The sequence below is a fragment of the Neoarius graeffei genome, chromosome 14, assembly GCF_027579695.1.
Source record: "Neoarius graeffei isolate fNeoGra1 chromosome 14, fNeoGra1.pri, whole genome shotgun sequence".
Classification (NCBI taxonomy): domain Eukaryota; kingdom Metazoa; phylum Chordata; class Actinopteri; order Siluriformes; family Ariidae; genus Neoarius; species Neoarius graeffei.
Genome location: NC_083582.1, coordinates 56,961,117 through 56,983,672, shown reverse-complemented (window position 1 = coordinate 56,983,672; position 22,556 = coordinate 56,961,117). Strand labels below are relative to the sequence as shown.

Here is a 22,556-nt window from a genome sequence, read left to right as displayed (position 1 = left end):
ACAATAGCAATAAAATTAGCAGGACTGAGGATTTGGTTGGCAACCAATAACTAAAAACATTGTGTAGGATTCTAAGAAAAGTTAAAATTACGGGCAAAGAAACTTATCTGAAAAACTTCACTCTAGTTTAAACAAGGATTAGGGTGTTTTATGTACCGTTTTCTTTTACATTCTGTAAAAACACGCTACTGTAGCTTGGGGACACGATATCTACTGCAACCAAGCTGATACCAGTGTAAACAGCACTATCTCTGTATCTCAGCATTTTCCTGTTTTCCCTTTTTCTATACACACACTAATCATGACTGACAGGCAGGAAATGGTTTTTTTTAAATATCAGTAATGTGAGTAAGCCTGATGCTTCACAGTCCTCCAGTTCTACTCAGAATACACACATGCACTCAGTTGCCAGTTTATTAGGCATACCTTTGTATTTACTGCAATTAGCGTATTACCAGGTGAATATTACTATTATATACCATATAGATGAATTTACAAGTATCCAACTACTGACTGTAGCTTTGGACAAATCACAAGTCCCTCCTCACCACAACCACCACCAACAGGCCACCACTACCCACATCATTCTCAGCACAGCAGTGACTGACACGAGTGTGTGCACGCGCTGCACTGGTACAAAGGGTTTTCAAACACTGCATAATAAAATACTTAACGTAACCTCTGAGTGCATGTCACAATATTAGTATAAATGATGGTATTCAAAAGGATAAATTTTTCTCGTATTTTTGGATTCCTATTGAAAATGTAACAAAACCAAAGTAGACTTTACATATTGAATCGCCAAGTGTCTTTTTACACGCATGCATGCACTCTCTGCAGGGCAACAAACATCAAGACTGGAGCATACTCTGTGTATTCTCCTCTTCCTCTTCTCTCTTTCCTGCATGAATCATCATGCCTCCATTAAAACACTGTAGGAAACAGGGGGGCTCCTTCCCCTGCTGCACCTGGATCTGAAACACACAGAGCTACATTATAGGACAATAACAGGCAAAAATGCTCATGAATAATTTAACAGGTTTTTTTCGCGGTCCGGTTTCCGTCAAATCCTGCGCTCTGATTGGCTGGCGAGCGGGTCCGTATCCTATGATACGGACCCCAGTTACGGACCTCTGGCGACTCGCTCGTTCACAACAAAACATAGTAGCATTTTTTGTCAACATTTATCTTTAAAAAATAAATAAATAAGATTTTATAAGACTTTTGATAATCTTATAAATAATTTTTGCCAGCATTTCTCAGGAGAATAGCATTAATTTTACATCATGGATAGCGATAACGACAGTCTTCACAGCAAAAGCGAGTTTTACTACCCTGAGGAAGAAGAAATGAAAGAAAAACATTTCAGGGGAAAGCTAAAAATCTGTAACTGTTGCTGACGCCAAGCAAAAACATGGCTGAATCCTGAATGACTCAGTTTTGTATAAATAGGGGACTACATAGGCGGCAAAATGTAGTTTTTTTTTCTGCCATGGAAGTGCACTTGTATACCGAGGAGGAAGCCATTTGCATTACAGCCGTGAATGAGAATTGAAAAAGATGGCTTGGCTTGGTTTTCCCTTTCGGGCGCTCTCGTTTTCTGTTAGAATTTGGTAAAGAAAAAAAAAATATTATTTACCAGCTTAAGGTCGGTCCGCATGGTGAAATACTAGACCTCGGCCTTAAATACTGACCTCGGCCCAGAGGGCCTCGCTCAGTACTTTCAAGACCTCAGTCACGGTATTTCACGATACGGACCTCCCAGCTGGTAAACAACAGACATGCAAGGTGCGGATTAAGTCAAGGGGAAGACCTGTGCTCCTCTCTCCTCATCCAGCTCCAAGGTCATGAGAGCCGATGTTCCCTTCTCATTAACGGTGGCATTACGACCCTGCCAGAAGAAGTATGCACACTTCTCTTTACCGGGGCCAACAATCCGCTCAGAATTCAGCCTTTTTCCAACTGAGAAAAAAAACACATTTCAATGATGCCCAACAGTGCCAACTTCCATCAGTGGTGATGTCAGCATGATGGAGATCATCATGTACTGAGAACAGGTCTACATTACATATTAAAAAATATGTACAGTTTGTATTGCTGTATTGAGAAAAACACAAACTCCAACAAAGAGACACTCACCTGCTGCACTGACCATGTACTTCCATTTAACTACATACGTGTCTCCCTCATGGAAGTGCCCAATGCTTTGCTTCGGCAGCCGACTGCATCAGGGACAAACGCGTCCACAATTTAATACATAGCATGGAATTCAGGGATCATCCAAGTCACTTTACATATTTGTACAGTGCCTGGATAGATTAAAAAAAGAACCCCCCCTCCACACACAAGGACATGTTCTATACCTGTAGTCAAACTCCAGGATATGCCACACATCCACAGACAGAGTGCTAATCTCAAAGTTCCTCCTGTCATCTCCCTCCACCATCCCATAACCTCGCCCCACATCCATGCCGTCCAGAACAGTCCGAACAGGGGACTGGGACAACGACAACATCCGAGACACATCACATGACTGGAATTCACTACTCTGCACCTCCTATAGCGTGCACACCCAAAAAAAAAAAAAAAATTTTTTCTATATTTAAAAAAAGTTACATTCCAATAAAGTCATTGGCAATTGAAAACCACTGAAATTAATTTCTCAAATCATTCATCTAAATTGCATCACTTGTGTATTATAATCTGGAACGGTCATTAAGAAATAAGCACTCTGAAGTTCTTTGCATCTTTATGTGTAATTATAAAAGACCTTATTTGATGCATTACCTTGTGTTCAATAGCTTGTACGTCATCCTTCTTTGAAGCCTTGGAGTCACTCCAGTCTAGAAACTTTTCCTTAAACAGTGTAGTCTCATTGTGCTGGGTCACCCTGCCAAAGACAGCCCAGTCTGGCCGGCCTTGCCCTTTCCTAACGCAAACATATCAAATATTACCCCACACACGCACTTTTTTTTTTCCTCTTCAGTTGAACATATAGAATCAGGAGACGCATGGCGGAGACACCGGCAGGTGAAGAGAGAGGTTTCAGGCATCGTCATGGTTACACTACACCTTGTTTATGAACAGTAAAATCCTTGGCAGGAGTCCTGGACAAGAGTTTAGCATTTCATAACAAAACACTCTAGGAGTCATGTCTTTAAAAGGGTCCGATAAGCTTTACTACAGTGTACAAAGGAAAAGCCAAGCATTTAACTGGATATCTATATACTACATCTGTAACATGAGATTACCATGTACAAAATTTTCACACCTGTCCCTGGAGTTAGAACAGAAATATTCAGACTAATATCTACAGGCAGTTCAATTCAGTCAAATGTGTCTGTGAAAATCTCAAGAACATTTTTAGAAATAATTTCACTCAAAAGATATTTGTGGGCGGCACGGTGGTGTAGTGGTTAGCGCTGTCGCCTCACAGCAAGAAGGTCCAGGTTCGAGCCCCGTGGCTGACGAGGGCCTTTCTGTGTGGAGTTTGCATGTTCTCCCCGTGTCCGTGTGGGTTTCCTCCGGGTGCTCTGGTTTCCCCCACAGTCCAAAGACATGCAGGTTAGGTTAACTGGTGACTAAATTGACCGTAGGTGTGAATGTGAGTGTGAATGGTTGTCTGTGTCTATGTGTCAGCCCTGTGACGACCTGGCGACTTGTCCAGGGTGTACCCCGCCTTTCGCCCGTAGTCAGCTGAGCTAGGCTCCAGCTTGCCTGCGACCCTGTAGAACAGGATAAAGCGGCTAGAGATAATGAGATGAGATGAAGATATTTGTAAATTTAGCTCCAAATCTATGCTTCGCTCATTTGGCAAGAATGCCTACTGGCATACCTAATGTACATGCTAAACAGTGACGTGAAATGCTAAGGGAAGTTAAATAATTGGAATTACTAAGATGTTCCCTTTTGCCTGACCACTATTAGAGGATGTATTTTTTTCCATGTTTTATAGTTGTACATTTATTGATTAACAGCAGCCCTCAGAATTCCTTCATAAGGAGTTTCGAGTCAACAGGTTTTCCGTACATGGCAGTGGAGAAATTGCCGTCATTGTTAATCGGAGTGCTACACATGCAGTAGATAATGAACAGTTTAAACAATTCTGGAGTATTTAACTCTAAATAACACTATAGGAGAAAAGAAGTTACAGAAACAAAGCATAATGCATTTCTGTGTAGAAAGGAAACTAAAAGGCCAGTAAAATCCCCAATGAAAGTTATACGCTGGTACAGACCTGGGGATCAGTGAATTGCACGCTCCTGGATCTAGTGGGTTGATGTCGCAGGTTGTGTAGTCAAATGTCCCATTCCAGAGGTGCTTTGCCAGCTGAAATGCCACTTTTCTTTGTGCCAAGGTTACCTCTTTACCATGCCAAACGTACACTTCACTGCCGAAATCAAAGACCAGCACCTGCAAAAAAAAAAACGCGCATAAAAATCTTTGGTTCACATAATACATGTATGGCAGTGTGGGGGAAATCCTTCACATGGTGAGATTTTCTTTACTATACCGTGCCAGTTAAAAGTTGGGACACACCCTCTAATTCAATGTTTTTTCTTTATTTTGATAAATTAAAAGGACACTTCATGTCTTAAAGGAATGATGGATGTCGTTTGTCTTTACTTAGTTGAGCGGTTCTTGACACAATATGGATTACAACAGTTGTGGAATATGGTTATTTACTGTATTTTTATTATTTACTATTTGATCTTAAACGCATTAAGGCGGCAAGAAAATTTCACTAACTTTTGACGAGACACCTGTTAACTGAACAGCATTCCAGGTGACGACCTCATGAAGTTGGTCAAGATAATGCCAAGAGTGTGCAAATCAAGGTAAATGCTGGCTACTTTAAAGAATCTAAAATATGAAAAATCACCACTTGTCTCAGCTCATCTCATCTCTAGCCGCTTTATCCTGTTCTACAGGGTCGCAGGCAAGCTGGAGCCTATCCCAGCTGACTACGGGCGAAAGGCGGGGTACACCCTGGACAAGTCGCCAGGTCATCACAGGGCTGACACATAGACACAGACAACCATTCACACTCACATTCACACCTACGGTCAATTTAGAGTCACCAGTTAACCTAACCTGCATGTCTTTGGACTGTGGGGGAAACCGGAGCACCCGGAGGAAACCCACGTGGACACGGGGAGAACATGCAAACTTCGCACAGAAAGGCCCTCGCCGGCCACGGGGCTTGAATCCGGATCTTATTGCTGTGAGGAGACAGTGCTAACCACTACACCACCGTGCCGCCCCAAACTCACCACTTGTTTACCACATAATTCTATATTATTTCATAGTTTTGATGTTTTCAGTATTGTTCTACAACTTGGGTGGCCAACCCGCGGCTTGCGAGCCGCATGCGTCTCTTTGCCCTGTGTTATGCGGCTCTTACGTTCATATCGAAGTTTGTGTTTGTGGTTTTTTTTTTTATGTGCGTGTGCGCTTTGCTTGAGTTCAGTATGGTATTTTCGTCAAATGCATCTTCGCTTTGCTTGGGTATATTACGGTATTTTCAGGTCATGTCGAATGCGCATGTGCGTGAGATAATCGCCAAGTTTTTGGGCAAGGTGTATCTTGTGTCAAGTAGCCTCTCAAAATGGCAATGAAAAAATGCACAGCAAAACGAAAATATGAAGACGAACATAGGACATTTTTAACAGAGTGGGAGAGTTTATACTTTTTTGTTGAACGTAATGGCAAGCCATTCTGCCTTATATGTCAGTTGTCATTAGCTCATTTCAAAGCTTCCCGCCTCCCTGAATAAGCAAGGAGCCAGATATGCAACACTAATTGAAAACCTGCACGAAAGCTTTGTAACCCGGTTCCGTGATATACAACTGAAAAGGCCACAGGTTACGTTCCTCGTCGACCCATTCAATGCGGAGACGGACTGTTTGAAAGCCCTGCTTGTCACAGATGAGGCTGCGGCTGAGTTGGAGATGATCGATCTTCGTGAGGAAGACCAACTGAAACCTGTTTTGAGGGAAGGCACCATTGAGTTTTGGAAAAGTGTGCCATTGGAAAAATACCCGAATGTGAAACGGGCTGCGCTTAAGATACTGTCAATGTTTGGGTCAACATACGTCTGCGAGTCTGTGTTCTCTACCATGAAACACGTGAAGTCAAAGCATCGTTCTGTTCTGACTGAAACCCATGTGAAAGAACTGCTTCGAGTGGCAACGACGGAATACAAGGCAGATTTGAAGAGGATTGTTCAAGGCAAGGAATGTCAGAAATCCCACTAAGAAACATGCATAGTTAGTGCACACAATATTGATTGCTGTAAATGACTGGCCTGTGGTATTAGTACTGACTGAAGGAGTAAATTTCTCTCATGTTGGCGTGTGACATTTACTATTAATCTGGCTGAGCAGAGGTGCGTGAGCGCGCGTCTCTGTGAGAGAGAGAGAGCGGGGATGTTCATGTGCGGTCATGTGTATGGTGTGGCTTTTTTTTGGTAATGCCATGAGTCCCACTAAGCAGCATGCATAGTAAGTGCACACAATGTTCATTGTTAAAAATGACTGGCCTCAGCCTGTGGTCTTAGTACTGTAGGAGTAAATATGTTGGTGTGTGACATTTACTATTAATCTGGCTGAGCAGAGGTGTGTGTGTGTGTGTGTGTGTGTGTGTGTGTGAGAGAGAGGAAGGGATGGGTGATGTTCGTGTGCCCATGTGTATGATGTGGCTCTTTGCGGTAATACAGTAAAAAATGTGGCTCTTGGTCTCCAACTGGTTGGCCACCCCTGTTCTACAATGTAGAAAATAATCAAAATACAGGAGGAAAAAAACCAAAAACCCTATAAAAAGAGGTGGTGTCCAAACTTTTGACCAGGAGAAAGGAAAGGAAGAGGGAGCACGAGACAGACTGACTATCTAGTAATTGTGGTTAACCAGCATGGCCTGACCTCTGTAGGGCTGAGCATGGAGCAGCGTGGTACTCTGCCCCAGTAATCATCATCAGGCACCAGCTTGTCCTCATGCAGCCTGTAGACACAGTTTGTTTCCACTATGGCAGTCTCATAAAACTCATCCTCGTCTGGATCCCCTGCAGCTGTGGTATGCAGCAAACACATATTAGACACTAAATACTGCTCATACAGCAGCCTTCATCATCCAAAATGCAAAGAAGCATAACAGAAGTTCAGACAAGAACATTACATTTGATGAACAGAAGCTTATGACAGAATGCAACAGTGAACATCATATCACCTTGGTAGCTGGTCTGCCCACCCAGAATCTTCCAGAACTCCTTGGATGCGTGGCTGTGGGTATTGATACCCTCCTCTACGGTATGAACATAAGCGGCTCTGCATCCAAGGTCATGCTTGGTCTGGATGAACGTGGCCAGTTCTGCAGCCTGTAAATAGGATAAAGCTGATTTAACATCACTAACCATAATACTGCAATGTTTAAAGCTATACGGCCTTTCTGTTTCATAAAATCAGCAAAATTTAGTTCCCTCTGAAATTTGGTCATTGTGATAGGTTTATTTCTGTGACATCTCACAAAATACCAGGTCGTTCTGTGGCTGGGAAGTTATTTAATTTGAGGGGATTTTCGAGCAAATAATGTACATGAAATTGCTCGCTTTGCGCAGTCAAGCAGACACAGGAAGTCCATGTGCGCATGTGCAGGTTTACCTTTGACCGTGCACTGACTGTTACATCATTCTGTCGCTAAATGAACAGCTGATCACACCGAGGTGCTCGCTGAGCACCGATATTTATTAGTTTGGTCCTGCGTTTCCTTTCCTTCACAACATAACGTCTTTTTTTCCTCGCTTTCAGTTACTGTAGTCGGTCTTTCACGTTTCATTTGCGTTCTCCATTTTCCTCTCCTGTTTCACATTTGTATCCCACAATGCCTTGCACGAACAGGGAAAGCCCACCACGTGATGCATGACATCTTGAATTGGGTCATGGTGAAGCCCAATAAATAAATAAATGGGGGGGGGGGGGGGGGGGGGGAGAAGAGAATTTAGGGCCACATGGCCCTAAATTCATGAATTGTTCCATTTAAAAAAAAAACTAATAAAATTGGAAGTCTGATTTGAATTCAGTAGCTTTCGGTCCACTAAACAAAAATAAATGGGTGTCAGGGAAAATTCTTTTTATGACCTACACTTGGAAAAATCTAAAAGGCAGCCTACCTTTAAGCAACTGGAGATTTAAAAGCACCTTAACCCCTTCAATGCCCTTGGACAAGTCACACCCGTCATGAAATCTTTTACCGCTGTGCCTTACGATGGAAGAATGTTTTAGGCATCGACTGTAATTCATATGTGCCACTGTGAAGTAAAAGTAATGTGCCATGTAAGGTAAATAAAGGGAAGGGTTTATGACGAGTAGCGTACGTCATAAGGCACAGCGGTAAAAGATTTCATGACGTACGTGACTCGTCCAAGGGCACTGAAGGGGTTAAGCTAGATTTCCAATATGACTATCCAAGGGGTAACTGAGACTTCTCTATAAAAGAGCATAATATAGACTTGGATATATAAAACTTCTGTGAGAAGACACTGGCTATTATACATGGCAGAATTTACTAAATATATTACTTTCTTACACAGGAGAACTTGGGGATTTCTAAAGTAGGTCAAATTCATCTCCTGACTGGGTTCAACCACCTCTTGTTTTACATAATGTTTTGGTGTATAGGACTCTCACTTGCTGAAAACACTTCCTGTCTGTCTTTTACAACCAACTTCCTGCTTCTGGTGTGATGTCAAACCAACTCTGTGGTTGACTCTGCTGACTTCCTGTACATGGAGGACTGTCAAGCAACAAACACAGTCTACTGACAGGCCATTTCATCAGTATGTCCTGTTATGAATTTATCATTTTGGCACATAATGCTATTTAAATTTAAAAAAAAAAAAAAAGTGCGTGTGTGTGTTCAAGGCAAACACTTACTTTGGCTCTCTCAATGACGTTTGCAAACTCTCCCACCCACATAAAGCAGTACTGGAGTGTAATCAGGAGGAAACAATCACCACTGTTCAGAGAGGAAGCTCTTGGCTCAACTAGCCTAGTCTGGACATGCCGTCGGCCTAGTTCATTCGAAAAAGGAGGGAAAAAAAAAAGGTTATCTGCTTCACTGCTTTCTCTGCAAGAAAGAGGAAAAACGCTACAAGACGGTGTTTGACTTATGGGCAAGGAAACTGACAAAAACCCCATAAGCTTATGCCTTATGAGGAAATGTCTTCCACAGCCAACATAAATCCACAGCCATTAACAACCTTGACCAAAAGCAACACGGCTCTTGAACGTCAAATAAACTTACTGCAACACTAAACCTTAATGCGTGTAGTATGTACAAACATGGTAGAGAAGCCACTGTACAGTACGCTTCACACAGCTACCAACGAAGCTTATTTTGTGTCCCACTGATATTACATTTAGAAATATTTAAATAAAGAAACCGTAAAGGGTATTTTAAAAATGGGCCAAGTGTCGTCCACAGAGGAAATCTGCTCTCGCCACTTCAGTGTGTGTTAAGTGACCGACCTTTGACCTGCAGGAGCATGATTGCCTTGTAAGGCACGGCACTGTTGTGCGAGCTCTGCTCCGCCACCTTCACACTCCGCAGATTAACACTGCTGAAGTTCTCCTTACTCGCCAAGCCTGCCAGAGCCACAGCAGAGAACCCACTGTTCTTACACACTGAGGGAGGGAGAGAGAGAGAGAGAGAGAGAGAGAGAGAGAGACGCACTGTGGTTTACAACATTGAAACGTCTTCAGGTTTTGTAAACAAACATTGTATAGTACTGCACATACACAAATGCATGTGCGCACATGTACACGTGCACACACACCAAGAACTGTAAAAACCACCGTCAGATACACATGGTACTTCTCACATCTGTGAACATATGCATATACGAACACCAGTGATGGGAATAACGGCGTTAGAAATAAACGGCGTTACTAACGGCGTTACTTTTTTTAGTAACGAGTAATATAACTAATTACTTTTTACATCGTTCCCGTTACTTACAATAAAATACTATGCGTTACTTTATTAAAGCTGTTCTCATCTGGCACGCTGCTCGTTCAGCCTTTCTTTACTCTGCTTTAGTGTGGGGCGGGGAGACGCGAGACAACGGCACAGTAAGCCAATCAGAGTAGATTTGGACAACATACGTAGGTAGGCCACGCCTACTGCACTACTGCGCGCTCTTTCAATCAGAAGACACAGCGATGGCGAGCGGTCAGCCCAGCACTGCGCTTTCACACTGGAAATACAGCCAGGACTTTTCATTACTTGAAATAAAAGGCAAGAGTGTTTACGTGCAATGCACATTATGTCGAGGAACAAAGCGTTTGTCCTCGTCAGTGGCCAGTAATTAGTAACAATTTTAATAACTACAAAAATACATTACATTTGATAGATGTCTTATCTCACATTGTCCCACAAACATATTAATATAGTGTAGATAACGGTACTAATTGGTTCTGTTAAGTGTCCATTTCAGTCATTAAACACATTTAACATTCACTTTTATTATGATTACACTAATTGAATTTGATTTTTTTGAGGGGGAACAAAATGAAACGGAATAATTACTTTCCCTGGTAATTAGTTACTTTTATGACAAAGTAACTCCGTTACTAACTCAGTTACTTTTTGGGAAAAGTAACTAGTAACTATAACTAATTACTTTTTGAAAGTAACGTGCCCAACACTGACGAACACACAACCTGCCATCTTTCCCCAACAGCCTATTTAATCTGCCATTTCAACTGTTTTTTTTTTTTTTCCCCAGCCTCTCCTTCCATCACTCACTCTTCTCCTGAGTGAGCCTCTTGCTCTCGAGTACACCGATGTTAAGTCTCTGCTCTGTGTACTCGTGTCTGATGTCCTCTCGTGCAGCCAGCAGCTTCAGAGGGTTCCTGGAAGGCTGTACATTTCGGGCTGGACGCACCGCACGCTTGTGCTGCACCATCTCGGAGGTCAGCCTTATAGACACACAGGTCAAAGGTCACAATATAAATATAGAACTAACCTTGAGCCATGGAATCACTTCATGGATCATATTTAAAATTTTTTGGTAGTCCCCCCAACCATAATATTCCAACTGTTACTTCAGACAGATTACATTAACACCCAAAACAATGGCATACAAAGGAGTTAAAAAACAGAGTTAAAGCTTTCCAAGTCATTACTGTGATTTAGCTGCACTCTTACTTTGGAATCTGTGTTCCAAAGATGGCATCAAAATCATCGTCGATCTCCACTTTACTGGTGATATTGGCCAGTTCATCAGTGTGCCTGTAGAACTTATCAAAACACTCATCGTCCAGAGTCATGACCTCTTTAACTTTCTTCTCAGTCACTGTAAGTGTGGATTCCTGAAGCCCGCCCACTGAATCAAGGACAGGAAAAACTAGTAGGTAAATATAGTTTTTTTAGCTTGTAGTTTTGGCTACATAAATTACAGTCAGGGCTCCTGCAGATGAACTTCACTCACCTTTATTGTTGAGTCGACCCAGGAAGGACTCCAGCTTCTCCAGCTTCTTGTCGGACTCAAGTTTTATATCATCTCTGACCTCGATCTCTGCAAGAGCATAGTTATAAAATAAATACGATTTTTTCTTGAGTGAAGAGAGATAGGACACACGGTATAATTAAAAATTAAGAATTCACTAAGCGGAGTGGCATGGTGGTGCAGTGATCAGCACTGTCGATTCACAGCAAAAAAGGTTCTGGATTTGAACCATACAGCTATCTGGGGGCCTTCCTGCATGCTCTGTCAGTGCCTGTGTGGGTTTCCTCCAGGTGCTCTGGTTTCCGCCCACAGTCCAAGACATGTAGGTTAACTGGTTACTCTAAAATTACCCATAGGTGTGAACAGTGGTTCGTCTCTGTGTTTGCACTGGTGACCTGCCCAGGGTGAACCCTGCCTCTCGCCCAAAGATAGCTGGGAATGGCTCCAACGTCCCCCATGACCTCAATGGATAAGCAGCATAGATGGATAGAGTAATAAAATGAAAAAATCAGGACCTCATCTCTCATCTGTTATAATGTTATGAGAATAAAGTGCTGTATATGCTTGTTTAAAAGAGACGACGAGCCTTATTGGAGCAAGCCATATACTTGAAGATGAAGAAAAAAAAAAACAGGCGTACGCACAATGCTACTATATACAGCTATGGAAAAATTAAGGAGACCACTTTAGAATTTCTCTTATTTAATTATTTAGTATTAATTATTCTGTAAAAATCATAAAAACAAAATGAATGAGTTTCAAATTATTTTTGTTAATTACAACGCATTACATGTCCGGTCCTTTTTTAAAGATCGCATAGACCAGTCACCACTTAATTGCAAGCAACATCATATCCTGAAATTCATTAATTCTAAAACTCAAACTAATGATGAAATCAGGAACACTCGGACAGCGATTTCATGACCTTAATTTTGTAGCTCATGGTCACATTAATTCATGTTGAGCACCTCCATAAGCAGAGTTGGAATATGGAGAACTTTCAGTGATGGGTCAATTTTTTTTTTTTTAAAGATATTTAAAAGCTCCAATGCTTTCCCTGCTGCTTATCTCAAAGCAAATTCCTTTGGACATTGTGCCAGATGGAAAAACGGGTGCTGTGAAAGACTCCTACACATGGCACAGCAAGTTATCACACCAGAGAAAGTACAGGGACAAACAGCCTTTATATCCAGGTAACATACTAGTGCATCCCCAAAAAATTAGAATATCTTGTGGTCCTTAACCATGAATAAATTAATTTTCAAATAAAAGTGGCCCCAAGTAGACATTTTGGGCTACTCTTTATACAAAAAGATAGGGGTTCATGCCTTTTCCAACAGGCCTTAAGGCTTAAAGTATGATGTCTTGAATGCTGATCAAATATGCAACAAACAGATCACTAAAGCCACATCCATGCATAAATATACAAACATACACTTGCATAAAATCTATTGAAGTGGTGCAGCACAGTGTTGTATTAAATATTTGAGGTGACTGACTCAGTGGTCAATCAGAAATCTGAAAAGTGGATGTATGAGGAGTTTACCTTCCTGAGGTTTGGAGATGGCATTCTTGTTTTTCAATGATGTAGGACTAAAGACTGGTTTTGTAAGCACCACAGGGGCTGCAAGACCTGAAATACAAATCAGTCCCATCCATCCCCCCACAAAAAAAAAGTAATAAACTGTAGTCAAATTCCACATTTGTATAACATGACCTTCTCTTGCACAAATCCTTTACCGATAGATTAAAAACTAGCATTGTGAAGATAAGTGAATTTCCACTGTACACAAGCTTAATGATCAATAGTTCTAGCTTTAGAACAGAACTTCACATAACTACAACTCAAGACACATGATGTACAAAAATCTTTGCAAACATAAAATAGTGTGTAAGAGAATAGATTAGTCACTTGCTGACCTTTCTTGACCATACGTCCAGCCACAGTGAACTGTGTGGAGTCGTTGGCAGCTCCATAACCTTTGACCTTCCAGGCATCCTCTTGAGCCGTGATGAGCTGCTTCCGTTCTTGGATGGACATCTCGATGCGCTCGATTTGCTGGCTCTCCACTACCTCATTGCCTATCCTCTGCAAAAAGAGTGATGAATATACTATTTAAAAGTAGTGTCCGTTAACATACGGATAAAACGGTCAAGTTATTTCACAAATTTTGCCTTTTTATAGCACTTTTCTCAAAACATACACAAACTGAAATACTAATTCCGCTGAACTTGATTGGAATTCCTCTTTGAATTGCTATTACAATAATCTCATAATAAATGTAATGCTTGAGCCACTGAAATAAATGGTCACTTTAAAAAAAACAGACCACACATCCATGGTTCCTTGGATTTCTGTCCTGATAAATTCTTAAACACTGGGTAAGTAACTATGCAGTCATGTGCAACTGCAATCCATTTTTCTATTATCGCGTTTTAACAAATTTACAGATGCAATACATTTACAGAGAGAACTGCAGAAAATAATAAAAGTGGCGGCTATAAATGAGTAAGTGTAGCATCAAGCCCAAGTCTGAACTATTTTGTGTGTGTGTGTGTGTGTGTGTGTGTATTTATGCGCAAGATAATTTAGGCACCTTGCGTCTCCAGGGGTGACGTTCATCCACCTGCGTAAGCAAGGGTTGTGTCTTCACAGAAGGATGGGAGAGAGAGGTGGAGGAAAAGATGGTGGTGTGAGGAAAGAGAAGAAAGATGAAAGGATGCAGCCTAGACCAGAGAAGTTCCTAATTATAGCTAAAACCCTGACACTGAACTCTCACCTTCAGCCATCTCAACAGCATTAATGATCCACAGCTAACAAAAACACAGTACAGTCAAAAGTTTGGACATTTTTCTTTATTTCTATTAAAAAGTAATGATGGCTGTTGTTTCTCTTAGTTGAGCGGTTCTTGACATAATTATGGATCTCAACAGTTGAGGAATAGGGCTATTTACTGCATTTTTTATTATTTACTATTTAGCAGTTTCAAACACATTAAGGCAGCAAGAAATTGCACTAATTAATGTTCGACAAGGTTCACTTGTTAATTGAAAAGCATTCTAGGTGACTGCCTCATGAAGCTGGTTAAGATAATGCCAAGTGTACAAAGCGATGTACGATGGCTACTTCGAATAATCTAAAATATGAAACACATTGTTGAAATACTTGTCACATAATTCCATAGTTTTGATGTCTTCAGTATTGTTCTACAGTGTAGAAAGTAGATAAAATACAGAAAAACCTATGAACTAGAAAAGCACTCGGAGAGCGCAGACCTCCGCCATGAAGCCTTTAAAAAATTCCGGGATCCAGAAGGTGATCTGGATCACTGCCAAAATTTAATGGATTGTTACTTGTGCCCAGTCACACCTCTGGAAAAAATTTCAGAGCAATCTGTTCATTACTTTTTCCGTAATGTTGCTAACAAACAAACGCTACCGAAAACATAACCTCCTTGGCCGAGGTAACAATAATAACAACTAGAATGCATTTCCGGAGAAAATGCAAAAGTGTGCTTGCTCAGGTGCGCCGCCATGGCGACCCGGCAAGAGAGGCGACTGCACACCCACACAAGTTGTGTGTCAACACGCGAAAGTTTGGCCAAGACACAAGGCGGATTCTCATACGGAGATGACAGGCTGGCAAGGTTCTTTACAGGGACATCCCAGAGCATCACTAACATGAAAATGTAGATGTAATTCTAAATCCGTAAAGAGATATGACCCAAAACATGTTTTTGCTCATTGTGGCACCCCCTAGTGGCCAAATGACACCAAATTTGATGAGGGTACATGAACTGGTGCCGAAAGTCATCTCAACAAATACGGTCTTGATACGTCAAAGCGTTTGAGATATGAGCAAAAATACGTTTTTGCTAATTGTGATGCCCTCTAGTGGCGAAATGATACCATATTTGATGAGGGTAGTTTGGATGGTGTCCAAAGTCATGCCACTAAATATGGTCTTGATGCGTCAAAGCGTTTCCGTGATATGAGCTCACTTCCTGTTTGGTGGCTTCGCCATCGATTTTGATTGGCTGCCACGGGCGAACGCTTCGACATATGAGAGCGAAACGAATATCATTCATTAGGCATGGACTGGAGATCATGTGTGCCAAGTTTCGTGATGATCGGACAAAACATGCGGCCAGGGTCACTCTACCTTCCCTTTGGACAGAATTCAAAATGGCGGAAAATCTAATTAGGCAGAGAATGATGTCATAGGGTGCGTTGGAATCGTCTAGCTCCAGGGATTCCAGTGGCACCAGACTTATGAAAATCGGACATACGGATCAAAAGTTATGTGCATGAACGCATGCAAGACTGTGATCAGTTGGTGGCGCTAGAGCGTGAGACGTACCAACATGAAACTTGATGAAATCAGGGTCCGCTCCTCTATCAGTGTACCGAGTTTCATGACCTTACACCTTATGGTTTGGCCTACAGAAGGAAAAATCTGTTTTTTGCGTCACGCGCCCATTCATTTCAATGGGGAAAAAATTAATCCTTTAAAAAAATCCGGGATCCAGAAGGTGATCCAGATCACCGCCAAAATTTAATGGATTGTTATTTGTGCCCAGTCACACCTCTGGAAAAAAAAAATCTCAGAGCAATCCGTTCATTACTTTTTCCGTAATAAACGCACACTACCGAAAACATAACCTCCTTGGCGGAGGTAACGAGTAGGTGTCCAAACTTTTGACTGGGACTACACACTGCCACAAGGCAAAGATATAGTCGGTATATATCTTATTTAACTAGACTGAAAAAACAGAATAAAATAAACCAAAATGGATTTAAATAACAGAACTGTATAGAAGATAATACAATAGGAACATAATAGGATGAATATAGCAAAATAGAAAAGAATAGAAACATGCATATCACAAAATAGAACAAGAGTGCTCTGAGAGCACAATATCCCCCGCTGGCAGCTACACTGTGTGCACAATTATTAGGCAAGTGAGTACTCTGACCCTACCATTATTTCTATGCATGTTTTCCAACCACAAGCTAGATACACTTGAATGCTAATTGGATTTAAGCATTCTCAGGTGGTATTTGTGTAATGAGGGAGGGTGTGACCTAAAGTCATTAATACTCTATATTAAGGTGTGCATAATTATTAGGCAGCTTCTTTATCTCAGGCAAAATGGGCCAAAAGAGAGATTTAACAGACACTGAAAAGACTAAAATTGTAAAATGCCTATCAGAGGGATGCAGCACTCTTGAAATAGCTAAGCTATAGAAATGTGACCACAGAACAATCAAACGTTTTGTTGCAAATAGTCAACAGGGTTGCAAAAAATGTGTGGAGAAGACACAAATTAACCGCAAAAGACTTGAGAAGGATTAAACATGAAGCTACCAGGAACCCATTATCCTCCAGTGCCACAATATTCTAGAACTGCAACCGACCTGGAGTGTCCAGAAGGACAAGGTGTTCGGTGCTCAGAGACATGGCCAAGGTAAGGAAGGCTGAAACACGACCACCACTAAACAAGACTCACAAGTTGAAATGTCAAGATTGGGCCAAGAAATATCTGAAGACAGATTTTCCAAAGGTTTTATGGACGGATGAAATGAGAGTGACTCTGGATAGACCAGATGGATGGGCCCATAGCTGGATAACTAATGGACACAGGGCACTTTGACTCAGACACCAGCAAGGTGGTGGAGGGGTAATGGCATGGGCTGCTATTATTAAGGATGAGCTAGTTTGACCATTTCAGGTTGAAGATGGACTTAACATCAACTCCCAAACCTACTGCCAGTTTCTAAAAGATACATTCTTCAAGCAGTGGTATGGGAAGAAGTCTGCATCATTCAAGAAGGCCATGATTGTTATGCAGAACAATGCACCATCACATGCACCCAAGTACTCAACTGCTTGGCGAGCCCACAAAGGCCTTAAAGATGACAAAGTAATGACATGGCCCCCTTCCTCACCTGACTTAAACCCTATTGAGTACTTGTGGCCCCTTCTTAAGCATGAGATTTAGGCTACATCCACACGACAACGGCAACAAGATGTTATTTAAAAATATATCGCGTCCAAATGGGCAACAATCACTAAAATATCAGGTCCATATGGCAACGCAACGCTTGCTGAAAACGATGCAATACACATGCCACACCTCTAGGGGCGCTGTAAGACGGTCCCTTCGGAGACACCAGAACAATAGAAGAAGTAAGGATGCATATTAGCCACAAAGTCAGGAAAATCTGTTTGTAAAATTACATTATAATGACCAAATACAATGAAAAGTATTTTTCCAGTCTCACCTGTGAAAGGTAATCCCATGTGATCTCGTTTGGATGGCAAACCTGTTGGTACAGTTAAACGCAGCTAATCTTTATTCTCCGCTTTGACCTCTCCAAAATGGCGGCGAGGATGACCTATGATTCTACGCGGAAGGCGGTGTCTTTAATGGTCCGGAATAAATTGAATGCTAATTAAATAATGATTAATTTGCTCCTCTACGCCCTTTTTGAGGAATGTATTGTAGGACTTAAACCCACATCTGAAGAGGTGAGATCGCTCTTTTTTTCTCTATTTTTGCTGGCGGGATTGACTCTCTCTCTCTCACTTTGCACCATTACACAATAAATATTCACAGTGAAAATATTTTGTAAGCGCGTTTCATGAACCAAGTTATAGGATTTGTTGACAACTCGCATCGCAATGAGAAGATCATTGGCACTACTGGTGTTAAGAATCAGACCATTTCATAAATGAATATTTTGCTGTAGAGCTGCAGTGTTTGTACAATTGCATGTTTTTGCTTCACTATTACTGTCACTATTCTGCTTCTTGCATTACTACTGTGAACTAACACTGAACATAATAATAATAATAATAATAATATCTAAGCTCGTGTTTCACTCTCACTAGTGCTCTGTAAGGCTTTTTCCTGGTGATATTCGTTACACTTCTACCCGGCGTGAAGCACTCACAGTCATGTGGTTGTGACGTCATCGTAAACAAATCCGTTTTACTCATCCAGACGACTTCACAACGGCAACGTTGCCAGATCTTTCCACTCTGGAACCCGTTCTCAAAAAGATTGCGTTTTGGGCACCCAAAACGCCGGTGCCGTGTGGACGCCAGGCCTAAACGATAAGCAATTGTATCGGAGTCACCTGAATCCGTTGCCGTGTGGACAGGGCCTTAGGCTACATCCACACGACAACGGCAACGAGATGTTATTTAAAAATATATCGCGTCCAAATGGGCAACAATCAGTAAAATATCAGGTCCATATGGCAACGCAACGCTTGCTGAAAACGATGCAATACACCTGCCACACCTCTAGGGGCGCTGTAAGATGGTCCCTTCGGAGACACTAGAACAACCCATACGAAAAAGAACAGTAAAGAACTTATAAGAGTTTACCACCGTCTTAGTAGTAAATCCTTATAAATATAAATCCTTAAGGATTTATAAATTTTATATTATATAATATATATATATATATATATATATATATATATATATATATATATATATATATATATGCCATGTATGATTTACTCCTGAAAGTGGCCCATTTTGCATTTTGCTCATACAAATTTATGAAAATCTAGTATGTATGAAGTGAACATTGTGCATGGTTTTTACAGATAATGTGTATGATGAATTACACCGTCTTTGTATGCTTCACGTAATGTTTGTAGTTTTAAATTATATTTTACAGTTTAAAATGTATATGCCTTTTATATGTAAATCCACATATGTTTGTGTTGGATTTACATATAAAAGGCATATACATTTTAAACTGTAAAATATAATTTAAAACTACAAACATTACGTGAAGCATACAAAGACGGTGTAATTCATCATACACATTATCTGTAAAAACCATGCACAATGTTCACTTCATACATACTAGATTTTCATAAAAAATTTGTATGAGGAAAATGCAAAATGGGCCACTTTCAGGAGTAAATCATACATGGCATATATATTTATTTATAAATCCTTATAAGGATTTATCCTTATATTTATAAGGATTTACTACTAAGACAGTGGTAAACTCTTATAAGTTCTTTACTGTTCTTTTTCGTATGGGAATAGAAGAAGTAAGGACGCATGCGCATAAACTATTATGCGCGAGACTTCATATTAGCCACAAAATCAGGAAAATCTGTTCGTAAAATTACATTATAATGACCAAATACAATGAAAAGTATTTTTCCAGTCTCACCTGTGAAAGGTAATCCCATGTGATCTCGTTTGGACGGTAAACCTGTTGGTACAGTTAAACGCAGCTAATCTTTATTCTCCGCTTTGACCTTTCCAATATGGCGGCGAGGATGACGTACGCAGAAGGCGGCGTCTTTAATGGTCCGGAATAAATTGAATGATACACGTTGATGGATTAATTTGTTGTTTCTCACCTGTGAAAGGTAATCCCATGTGATCTCGTTTGGATGGTAAACCTGTTGGTACAGTTAAACGCAGCTAATCTTTATTCTCCGCTTTGACCTTTCCAATATGGCGGCGAGGATGATGTATGCGGAAGGCGGCGTCTTTAATGGTCCGGAATAAATTGAATGATACACGATGGATTAATTTGCTTTTCTACGCCCTTTTTTGAGGAATGTATTGTAGGACTTAAACCATCATCTGAAGAGGTGAGATCGCTCTTTTTTTCCCTTATTTTTGCTGGCGGGATTGACTCTGCCCTAAGGGCTATTCTCTCTCTCACTTTGCACCATTACACAATAAATATTCACAGTGAAAATATTTTGTAAGCGCGTTTCATGAACCAAGTTATAGGATTTGTTGACAACTCGCATCGCATCACAATGAGATCATTGGCACTACTGGTGTTAAGAATCAGACCATTTCATAAATGAATATTTTGCTGTAGAGCTGCAGTGTTTGTACAATTGCATGTTTTTGCTTCACTATTACTGTCACTATTCTGCTTCTTGCATTACTACTGTGAACTAACACTGAACATAATAATAATAATAATAATAATAATAATAATAATAATATCCAAGCTCGTGTTTCACTCTCACTAGTGCTCTGTAAGGCTTTTTCCTGGTGATATTCGTTACACTTCTACCCGGCGTGAAGCACTCACAGTCATGTGGTTGTGACGTCATCGTAAACAAATCCGTTTTACTCATCCAGACGACTTCACAACGGCAACGTTGCCAGATCTTTCCACTCTGGAACCCGTTCTCAAAAAGATTGCGTTTTGGGCACCCAAAACGCTGGTGCCGTGTGGACGCCAGGCCTAAACGATAAGCAATTGTATCGGAGTCACCTGAATCCGTTGCCGTGTGGACAGGGCCTTACAGCGAGGGAAGACAATACACCACTCTGAATAGCATTTGGGAGGCCGTGGTTGCTCCTGCACAAAAAGTTGATAGTCAACAAATCAAAAAACTAACAGACTGGATGGAAGGCTCATGGCAGTTATTGAAAAGAAGGGTGGCTATATTGGTCACTGAATATTTTTGAAATGCTAGAAGTGTTTATTTGTTAATTCTGAGTTGTTTATTTGTTACACTGAAAATTAAAATAAACAAGTGAGATGGGAAACTTTAAGCTTTTCATTTAGTTGCATAATAATTCTGCACACTAAATGTTGCCTAATAATTCTGCACACTTGTATATTCCCCTGAGAAGGCCTAAACTCCCCTTTCCTTTGTTAATCATTCTGGTTTTAGGTTTATTAACAATTTGGATTGACTGAGAGCACTGTATTTGTTCAACGATAAAATTAATCATCAGGAATACAACTTGCCTAATAATTGTGCACACAGTGTATATCCATGCTATAAGTGCTTAATACACCCTCATTAAATTGTTGAAGTACAAGTTTGGCAATCAAGGGCCATAACTCTGGTGAAATGTGACAGAATTGAACAGAATTGTAATATGTGCATTACTGACATATAGCAAAGCCTTCTGCAAAGTTTCAGAAAAGTCCTGTAAAAACTGAGAGGAGTCGATTTCAGAAGACAAGCACACTTTCATGAAATTGGCAAAGTGTGGTAATCAAGGGCCCTAAAACTCTGGTAAAATGTGATTGAATTAAACGAACTTGCAATACACGTATTATTGACGAAGAATTCTGTCACGTTCTGTGAAATTCCTCCAAAAATTGAGAGAGGAGTTGATTTCAGAAGGTGAGCACCCTTCTCGGGACAGATGGATGGACATCGCCACAACATAATCCCCGTTCGGGCCTTTCGGCCAGCGGGGGACAAAAACAGAACCAAATATTATAAAATTAAAAACAGGACATCATGAAACAAAATAGATCGCAATAGAATTAAACTAAATAACAAAAAATAAACCAGAAGAGAATTAAAGAACAAAACTAGTTAGAGCCATGTCTTCTACAGCAGTAGGTGCTTTAGTTAAGTGCTAAGACTATACAGTTCTGCAAATAACCTCTCGCACAGCAGCAGAAAATTCAAAATCACAGGCTCCAATTACTGCAATAGAACTAAACTCTTTCTCTGCTATGAAATGTGCATGCAATTAGATGAAAAGACAAAGCAGGTTCACAGAGAAGTGGAGGAGTGTGTGGCAAAGTTCAGCAGAGGAAGCACACGTGAGCAGAGCTTATTCAGGACGAGAGCTGTGTTTAAAAGAAAAAAAAAAAGCAGCGAATTCTGAACAATGAATCTATGATTGTATTTCAGGCTGGAATAAAGGAGAAAAGTATTAGTTTGAAGAGACAGGGCAGGAGGGATGGAGGGCACGGGTCGGACATGCACTGTGGCGCATACGCATGTAATAGTCAGTGTCTGTACTGCTTGCATTTACACAGGAACGAGAGATAAACACAGGGTAATGTTACAAGAGCTACATTTGCAGCGTTAGTGTCCCCAGCTGAGATTATTTGTTCTCTCTCTCACCTGGGAAAGGGGTTCGATGGGATCCAGAGACTCAGAGGCACTCAGAGGCACAGAGGAAAAAGTGGAGGAAAAAACAGGCTCCTATAGCAGGCAGGAAAAATTGTGGGAAGTGACTAGACAAACAGCAAAATGGAGAAATGCAAGAAAGGACAGGAAGAAAAGATGA

The 22,556-nt window shown here is 40.9% G+C and overlaps 1 protein-coding gene across 12 annotated transcripts in view; it reads right to left on the bottom strand.

Annotated features, from left to right (window-relative positions):
• The window catches only part of svila (supervillin a), a 94,227-nt gene that overhangs the window by 11,364 nt on the left and 60,307 nt on the right, over positions 1 to 22,556 (bottom strand). For 8 of the 12 annotated variants that reach the window (XM_060940107.1, XM_060940098.1, XM_060940102.1 and 5 more), the window contains 17 exons: positions 22,391 to 22,471; positions 14,101 to 14,151; positions 13,424 to 13,592; positions 13,050 to 13,136; positions 11,486 to 11,572; positions 11,203 to 11,380; positions 10,801 to 10,973; positions 9,522 to 9,677; positions 8,928 to 9,064; positions 7,225 to 7,372; positions 6,921 to 7,066; positions 4,238 to 4,413; positions 2,788 to 2,929; positions 2,364 to 2,557; positions 2,140 to 2,222; positions 1,814 to 1,962; positions 869 to 974 (listed from right to left, as the gene is read on the bottom strand). In XM_060940107.1, the coding sequence (XP_060796090.1) occupies positions 869 to 974; positions 1,814 to 1,962; positions 2,140 to 2,222; positions 2,364 to 2,557; positions 2,788 to 2,929; positions 4,238 to 4,413; positions 6,921 to 7,066; positions 7,225 to 7,372; positions 8,928 to 9,064; positions 9,522 to 9,677; positions 10,801 to 10,973; positions 11,203 to 11,380; positions 11,486 to 11,572; positions 13,050 to 13,136; positions 13,424 to 13,592; positions 14,101 to 14,151; positions 22,391 to 22,471 (2,263 nt within the window). The remainder of the gene's footprint in view (positions 1 to 868; positions 975 to 1,813; positions 1,963 to 2,139; positions 2,223 to 2,363; positions 2,558 to 2,787; positions 2,930 to 4,237; positions 4,414 to 6,920; positions 7,067 to 7,224; positions 7,373 to 8,927; positions 9,065 to 9,521; positions 9,678 to 10,800; positions 10,974 to 11,202; positions 11,381 to 11,485; positions 11,573 to 13,049; positions 13,137 to 13,423; positions 13,593 to 14,100; positions 14,152 to 22,390; positions 22,472 to 22,556) is intronic. The other 4 variants (XM_060940109.1, XM_060940100.1, XM_060940101.1 and 1 more) reach the window with 3 other exon arrangements.